At 34.7% G+C, this 8,830-nt stretch overlaps 1 protein-coding gene across 1 annotated transcript in view; it reads right to left on the bottom strand.

Moving 5' to 3' along the window:
• Window positions 1–8,830, bottom strand: part of LOC106468575 (papilin-like) — a 140,001-nt gene that overhangs the window by 92,231 nt on the left and 38,940 nt on the right. Inside the window, exons 6-9 of the mRNA XM_022396914.1 lie at window positions 7,920–8,000; window positions 4,646–4,818; window positions 3,308–3,440; window positions 1,171–1,297 (exon numbers count right to left, since the gene is read on the bottom strand). Of these exons, the coding sequence (XP_022252622.1) occupies window positions 1,171–1,297; window positions 3,308–3,440; window positions 4,646–4,818; window positions 7,920–8,000 (514 nt within the window). The remainder of the gene's footprint in view (window positions 1–1,170; window positions 1,298–3,307; window positions 3,441–4,645; window positions 4,819–7,919; window positions 8,001–8,830) is intronic.

Raw genomic sequence — 8,830 nt, 5'->3', positions numbered from 1 at the left:
TATATATATATATATACCAGACTACCCTATATCTAGTAATCTCCCGACAATTCCCGAAGGTTCGAGAGAAGAAGTGGTGTGATACTAGTCACGTGACCTTGCTGACGCAACAATTCATTCAGGATTTGAAAGAAAAAGAATAAAAACTTTTGATTTTAGTGATATCTTTATATAATTATTAATAAAATGAAAATACGTCTTTCATCAGCTATAACAAATCCGTTTGAAAAATATCATAACTTAATTATTTTAGCAGTAAATATTTCTGAGATAATAATAAACCGTCTCAGCCTCAATAAATTCCTAAAGGCTATATATTGCCTACTTCACAGCATTATTTGCACAATTTGATCATGTTTTTCAGCAAATATATGGAATTCCAATAGGTGGCAGTTTGAGCCCATAAATTACTGATTTGAATTTATTTGAACATGAATTTTTACTCATAAGTAAACTCAGTAAAGAAAGGCAAAATTAAACACAGTAGTCTCACTTGTGTGTATAGTGATGATAGTTTTTGCAGAAATTTTGAGGCTTTTTTGATGCTGCTAAACTTAATTACTTACAAGAAATGAACTTGGAAAAAATTCTGTCATTATAAAGATAATACAGCATTTGGACTTGTGCCTAAGTATTGTTAATCAAACATTCAATTTAAGTTATTTTAATACGGCATACATTTTAAATTATAAATTTAAACTTTTTACATTTCCAACTGCAAATACTCTAGATAAGTTATGATAAGAGGCATGTTTATATTTCCAAGCTATTATACCCCATAGAATTTGCTGAACCTAACAAAATAGCACAGGCATAGCTTAAAAAAGGTTTCAAGAACTGTGTTTAAATACCAAGTTTATTGTATTTTGTGGAGCATATTCAATACAAATCTCGGTACTGTATCTGGGAATAAAATTGAGTGTTTCAGTTGAACAATAGATGATAATCCCTCATGTGAAGGACAGCTGTAGAAAAGTTATTTTACTATGTTACTAGTGGCTTTCTGGCTGTATACTTCCTATAGGTTCCTCATTTTTGTGTTTTTCCTAGCTATACCATATGGTGCTTTGTTTTGCAAAGGTGTGTGATAATCATGTAAAGTGAAAATCATTGCTGGTCGAGACACTATATATCCTTTTATAAAAACAACGATACAAAAAAAGCAGATACCTTGCAGGGCAAGCCTCTTTGTTACATGTACGGTTGGTACTGGGCATCAAAAGCGGGTCACATAAATATTCTGGAACTACTTTAAATCCATTAGTTCGTACACATCTGACTGATCGTCTCTGGAAACCTGTTCAGGACAGTAAAAGTCATTTATCAGATGTCACTGAATGAACAGGCATTACATCAAAACGCTTTTTTTATAAAACAGATCAGCACTTACCATCAGGAGATACAGTACTGTGCAAAAGTGTTAGGACAAGGGAATATTTTGTCATTCTTTCCAATTCATGGGGCCAATTCTTCCATGCCATTACAGAATATAAATTTCACTGACCCCTGTTGACAATTGAATGAGGCAGGCTGAGAATACTTATCATTCTTTAGAATTCCCATATACCTGTACCAAAGGCATGTTATAAGGGTTCTGCTTGAATGAACAAAATGATCAAGTTTAGGATTTGAAATAACTGTCATGGTACCCCATGTAAGGTCTTAACTATATAGAAAGAAGTTAGCAAGAAGCTAGCATATGGTACTAGTATATGCTAGAATAATTCAATTTAATAGCACTCCGCAAATAAACCTTTATAAAAACTATGTTTTACACTAAAAATTAAGTTCCATGGCCCAAAAAAAGCATAGAGAATTGTCAATAGAGCAGAGAGTTCACATAAAAGCTTTACGTGATGCTGGTTGGACTCTCCAACAAATTGCTGCAGACTCAAAATGCTCCCTAAATACTTTCAAGTACACCCTAGATCATGAGATCGAGACAGGTAAATTGGAAAATAAGAAAGGAAGAGGTATAACACCTAAACTCAATCATACTAATGTTAAGTATTTTCGTTTATGCAGCTTTTGTGACAGAAGGAAGACTGCTACTGATCTCAAGCATGAGATAAACTACCATTAACCAAATGATATAAAAGTGTCCAGATCTATAGTTACAAGAAGACTAAAAAAAGAATGGAATATTTGGTCATGTAGCAGTTAAAAACCTTTACTCCGATCTCCAAATATTGTCAAGAGAGTGAAATTTTCTAAAAAGTACAAAAACTGGATTGTTGAAGATAAGAAAAGGGTGTTACGGATGGATGAGTTCAACTTTGAAATATTTGGTTCAAAGCATAGGTTGTACATCTGGTGGAAGAAAGGTGAAAAATACTTATCTCAATGCATAGCACCTACCATGAAGCATTAAAACAAGGGGAGACAGTGTGATAGTTTGGGGGTGTTTTTCTGCTGAGGTGGCAGGAGATATTTGCAAACTAGATGGAATAATGGACCAACACAAGTACAATCAGATACTGACCCATTATGGTATACCCAGTGGTTTGCATATTATTGGTAAAGGATTTTACTAACAAAAAGATAATGACCACAAACACTCATCCAACCAATGTAGAAATTACTTAGCTAAGAAAGACGCTGTTGGAGCCATTCAAATGATGCCTTGGCCCCCACATAGCCTCAACCTCAACCTAATTAAGCAGATCTGGGACTTGATAGATCAAAAACTTGACAAATCAAAAGTTACTTCCAAAGAACCTTTAGGGAGTGTGTTAGAGACATTTGGAGTAAAATCCCAAAGGACATTGTGATTAAATATGATACAACAATGACTGAAAGACTGGCTGCAGTTATTAAAGCAAAAGGGGGACACACAAAATACTAACTGTTTGCTGAACTCAAGCACTTCCACTGAGTTTTTGTTCTACTAAATATGAAGATTAATAAAATTTTGAAGTTTTACCTATGATTTACATTCTATTGTTCTTTGAAAGGTGCCTGAAAATCTAATTTTTGACTTTGTCCTAACACTTTTGTACAGTACTGTATAAAAGTAAAATGCTCTTCAGAAGGCAGATCACTACTAACTATCAGGAGATATAAAAGTAAAATGCTCTTCAGAAGGCAGATCACTACTAACTATCAGGAGATATAAAAGTAAAATGCTCTTCAGAAGGCAGATCACTACTAACTATCAGGAGATATAAAAGTAAAATGCTTTGCAGAAACCAGAACAGCACCTACTATTACAAAAGTTAAAAATAAAATTTTTGGAAAAAAAGCAACCAAACTTACCACCACTAGGGGATAAGATTAAAATTCTTGGCTAAAGGAAATAAATGCTTACCACCACCACAAGTTCGAGAACAGGTTCCAAATTCCTCGAAAGTCCAGGAATACGTGTCAGGTTGAGTGCTTCTCACAGCTTTTGATACAGAATATTCATATTTGATACCAGGATTCTTCTCTTGATATAACAGCTGAAGTTACAGCAGGATATACAAATTTAGACTTTTACCATTATTAATACAATAATCTGATTTATATTTACCACTAAAATTTATATCCTGATTTTGAATAAAGGGTTTTAGATTACCATGTAATTCCAAATCTATCACAGTTGTAACATTAAGTTATCCATAAAAGTCAGTGACACTGTTTCCCCATTCTGTTTAGGTTTTTCACCTTAATTCTAACAATCGCATTTTTCTGGCACTGAATGAAAAATGCTCACTCAGTGAATCTATGTTAATGTTCTTTAATGTAAGCTGCAATTTTATCCACTTTTACCAATTCCAAGCTTCTTGTAATATATGTGCCTATACTACAGTATACTAAGTTACCCACTCAGCTAGAAGTGACTTGGTATCTAATTTTGTAATGTGCATTTTCAATTTAAATATGTACCTCCTGAAATTCTTACTTGTCCAGAAATATATATGTTACGTTTCTGATTGTTTGTTAATTTCTGGTATAAATTCTTTCCGAGGAAAATTCGGCGATACAAGTCCTTTCTTAATTAAAACTAGTTTATTCTTTCTTGTTACAACTTATTAGTTCACAGAATTTCCACAGTCACTTTAAACTTAACAACCTTTATAACATACACTATAAATGACAGTGGTTCACAAACTTTACTTACGGTGCCTACTGCTCAATGACTCAATTATCTATCTATCTCTGCAATTACGCTGGTTTTTCTCGCCAGGCTTATATACTAAAAAAAGAGGGCGTCTAGCAAACACTCGGTCATTCTCGAGGTTCCTCGATAAGTCATGATCTTTCTAGAATCTCCAGCGTGCATGCTCCCAGTGTTGCATGACTTTCGTTGTCGTAACATATATTTCAATATTACAGCAAGACAATATTTTTCATCCATCATTTTAACATAAATGAAAGCTTCATATTACTTTTTATTCATGACTTTAAAATGGTATATTTTCTCATGGAGGATACATTTGAATTCCTGATTCAAGATTGCTGTTCAACAATTTTTATTATTCTGTATCACAACTTAGTAGTGTTACATCTTTATTTTCTATGAAGATATGGAAGTGATATTGTGTTTATTAAAAGCAATTTTTCACCAAATTTGAGAATTTTGATTTGACTATAAAAACTGCATAAAAGCTGCCATATATATTAATGCCATATATTTCACTAAAGAAAAGAAAGACAAACTTACCACAATAAAAACTGGTTTTGTGGTTGGACCAGGTGCCCATAAGAATTCTGGTGAAAGATAACCATAGGACTTACGCTCATAGTGAAAGACAGTTCCAGCAAACTTCAGTACTTTAGGAAACACTATTCTCCAATTGCCATTCAGATAGTAGTGACCAGTCATATCTCTAACAGCTAGAAGTATATATATATATATGTATGTACGTAGAGAAAAATCATTTAAAATAATGACCACTATAAAAAAACAATTAAAGGTTTTTATGGTAAACAAAGGATTAACCACATATTGTTTCAGTAACCCATTTGCACTGATGCAAGCATACTAGGTATAGTATTGTTTTTCATTTTTGTAGCTAAGATGGATGAACATTTGTTGTTAACAAAGAATTTTCACTTATATACAAATTGTGACGTGCATATACACAGCGTGCTCACAAGTAAATAGACACCACCTTTTCAGAAAAAATTAAATTTTTCAGTCATATTCACATGAATTGATATATTTATAATTTAATTAATATCTAGTAGATCTTCCTTTTGCTTTGTGGAGTTTGTTGATCCTTTGGGGCATCGTGAGAATCACCTCATCAATTTTAGATTGTGGGATTTTTGCCCACTCTTGCTTCAAAACTTGGAGTAGATCGCTCTTCGAAGTTTTTTTTTTATGAACGAGAGAAAGGTTAAGCGATTCTAGGACTAGTAGACAGCTAAGATAGTTGGTGTAATTAGTACACTCTGTTTACTGCTTAGCTTCTATATAATCCAAGGCAAGAGAAATAGCATATAACTCGATAGTGAACACAAAAACAGTAGAGGGGATCCTGTGAACAACCACAAACCATGGCAGAGCCCACAGAGGCACCTAATTTCGAATCAGCTGGGAACAGAAGAATGGTTTAAGAGATGTTCAGCCAAGAGCAAAAGGTGCTTCTAATCGTGATATCCGCCTTCCTCAGATGACTCAAAGAAAGGTCACAGGTGGGGATGGTAATGAGCCATGGCAGGGTGGATTGATCATTGGACTCAGCAACATCATCCAATAACAGACCCAATTCAGTCAGCTGTGTCTGGATACAAAGGCCAAAAGGAGGAATGGCAGACCATCCATTCTGAAACAGCATGGCCCCCGATGAGGAAAGGCACAACCCCAGGTGGGATGCTGTGGTAAGGATCAGAACTTCGTAGCATATTGTAATGAAATTTGCAAGTGGTGGAGGTGAAAAGAATGTTTGTTGAACTTGGTGTATGGATTCTGGACTGGCGAAGTGCAAAAGGCCTCGTGCAGAGCCAAAGTCCCAGATATTGAACAGGGTCCAACATCTTCAAGGCAGAGGGCCTAACATAACCATAAACCAGAGGCCCATAGTTCAGCTTGGAATGTATTAGAGCATGATAGATCTTCAACATAGAACATCTATCCACTCCTCAAGAGGTGGAAGAGAGAACATGGAGGATGTTCAGTTCTCTTGTACACTTGACACAAAGCTGCTTGATGTGAGAAAAGAAAATAAGCTTACAGTTAAAGATAAGCCCCAAGAACCTTGCCTCAGGAACCATGGGAAGAACAACAACATAAATATGGAACTCAAGATCAGGGCATAAACCCCATTGGTGGCAAAAATGAATGCAAACGGTTTTGGAGAAAGAAAAGTAGAAACTGTTTGCTGTGGTCCACTTCAACAAACTGCTGTTCAATAAACCTTGTGTTTGATGACTGACAAGAAATGTGGAAGTCATCAACATAGAGGCTGTTTGCAACAGTAGGAGGAAGTTGTTTGGTGATAACATTGAACTTGATACTGAAAAGAGTCACACTCAAGACACAACTCTGAGGGACTCCAAGTTTCTGTGTGAAGGATGGGAAAGGGTCGAACCCACATGGATTTGGAATAATCTGCCATGTAAAACGTTACAAATAAAAATGGATAAATGGCACAGCATCTCATAGTGAATGTGTCAAGTCTAACTGGGGTACTGCCTGACCAATAAAGAGCAAGCTTAAGTTCTACTAATGTAAATGGCTAATTATAATTGTAGAGATGATCTGTCCAAAAGAGGCGATTGCTCAACCAGAGACTTGATAACCAAGAAGGCAGGGAAAGAAACAGAAGTGTTGGAGAGATAAGCTCTCCCCAAGAGTATTGACAAAATACTGAATATCATGAACTTCCTGCCCATTGGAGAGCAAGATGGAAAGAATACTTCCCACTGACCTTCCAAATCTTGTCCCAGATGACTTTGGAACAGGTGGTAAAAGATATGCTGGTGCTGAACTTAATCCAAGATTTCTTTTGGCTTTGACATGCTGAACATGAGCAAGAAATGTGGTTGAAAAGAGTGAAAGGTATCCCAGGCCCGTTTCTGAGCCTTCCATGCCTTCTCAGTTCATTATCCGATTGGAAACATTGGACTCCTATCATAACATTTTGCACTGTTTCTCAGTTCATTATCTGATTGGATATGTTGGAATTCTAACAAGATATTTCACACTAACTCTCAATTTATCCAATTCGACTTTTTGTACTTCTATCAAGTCATTTCACGCTGTTTCTCACTTTTTTTACCTGACTGGACTTGTTGGATTTCTCCTCAGTTATTTCACATTATTTCTCAATTTGTTATCTGATCAGATTTGTACTTCTCATTTGCCATTTCACACTAAATTTGATTTCTGACTGGAATTGATGGATTTCTAATCATTTGATACTGTTTCTCAATTTGTTATCTGACTGGACTAGTTGGGCTCTTCGAAATCTGATTAGACTTGTTGGAATTCTAATACAAGTCTAAAATGCGTGTAAAGAAATATTAATTTGTAGGAAAAATAAACTATTCTCTCTCCTGAACAATAAAATCAACTATTTCCACTCACTTAAAAAAAAAAACATCCACTATTTACCTATAACACTCATACACTTAAAACCTACATTACACTCTATCTTCTACTTACATAAAACACTGATTCACTTAAAACCTCTACCACTTAACATCACAATCTACTTACCTAAGACACTCATTCACCTTAAACTTCTACCGCTTAACATCACAAGCTACTTACCTAAGACACTCATTCACCTTAAACTTCTACCGCTTAACACCACAATCTACTTACCTAAGAATACCCATTCACCTTAAACTTCTACCGCTTAACACCACAATCTACTTACCCAAGACACCCATTCACCTTAAACTTCTACCGCTTAACACCACAATCTACTTACCTAAAAGATCCATTCACGTTAAACTTCTATCGCTTAACATCACTAACTACTTACCTAAGTAGTTGTTTGTTGGTTTCGTCTCTCTTATTTTAATGTTAGTAGAACCCACTGGAATGAGGATGATGTCGTTATAGCCTGGAAATAACAGACAAAGAGTTAATTTTGAGTTAATACGCTGTCATTAAAACAATCAATTCAGAATGATAAAGGCATTAAAAGAACTACATGAAACTGAATAGCTACAGAGATTAATTTTAGGCAGGCGGGCATCATCTCAATAGAAAAATGATTTCCCTGCTAGATATCGTTTGGATGATTTTGAAATATAGCTCTACGGATTGAACGTACTGTGTAACTTAGTTTTTAATCATAAAAAATTAGCGACTTATGAGATCATAACAGATTGGGTTAAATAATAACATATTAAGTCGCAAGTCAGAATATCTCTTATCCATACTAAATACCATCACGATATTCTTCACTTGTACGTATTAAAGTAGCACAAAATAAGGTATGCGTACCAATGTCTATTACAATCAATGATGAAAGGGTATCAATTCAAAACTGAGACATAAAAAAGGAGTAATCGTCTCGCTAGAACAATGTAATTTACTAATACTAATATAATTAAGTTTTGTTATGATATGATATTAATAAATTATCCTCTTGAGCTAATCAAAAACCATACTGCTTATTGAAATTTCTGACGTATTTTTCCATTAAGTTTGAATAGTTTCGTTTTGGGTTTACTTACTGATTAAGTATTATTTTATAACAAGTTACAACTTTTGCACTGACAAATGTTCCATACCGTAAAAACTGTAACCTCTAATAAAATAAGTTTGAACATAATTATCACACTGATAGGCTCAAATAACTAAAATATAGGCATCGTTTCAGTTATAGGTCATTAAGTGATGCAGAAAGCTCTATGCTTAATTATAGTATTTTGGCACTTGTGTATA

This window comes from Limulus polyphemus, unplaced genomic scaffold, assembly GCF_000517525.1.
Source record: "Limulus polyphemus unplaced genomic scaffold, Limulus_polyphemus-2.1.2 Scaffold3058, whole genome shotgun sequence".
NCBI lineage: Eukaryota > Metazoa > Arthropoda > Merostomata > Xiphosura > Limulidae > Limulus > Limulus polyphemus.
This window is presented reverse-complemented; position numbering and strand designations above follow the sequence as displayed.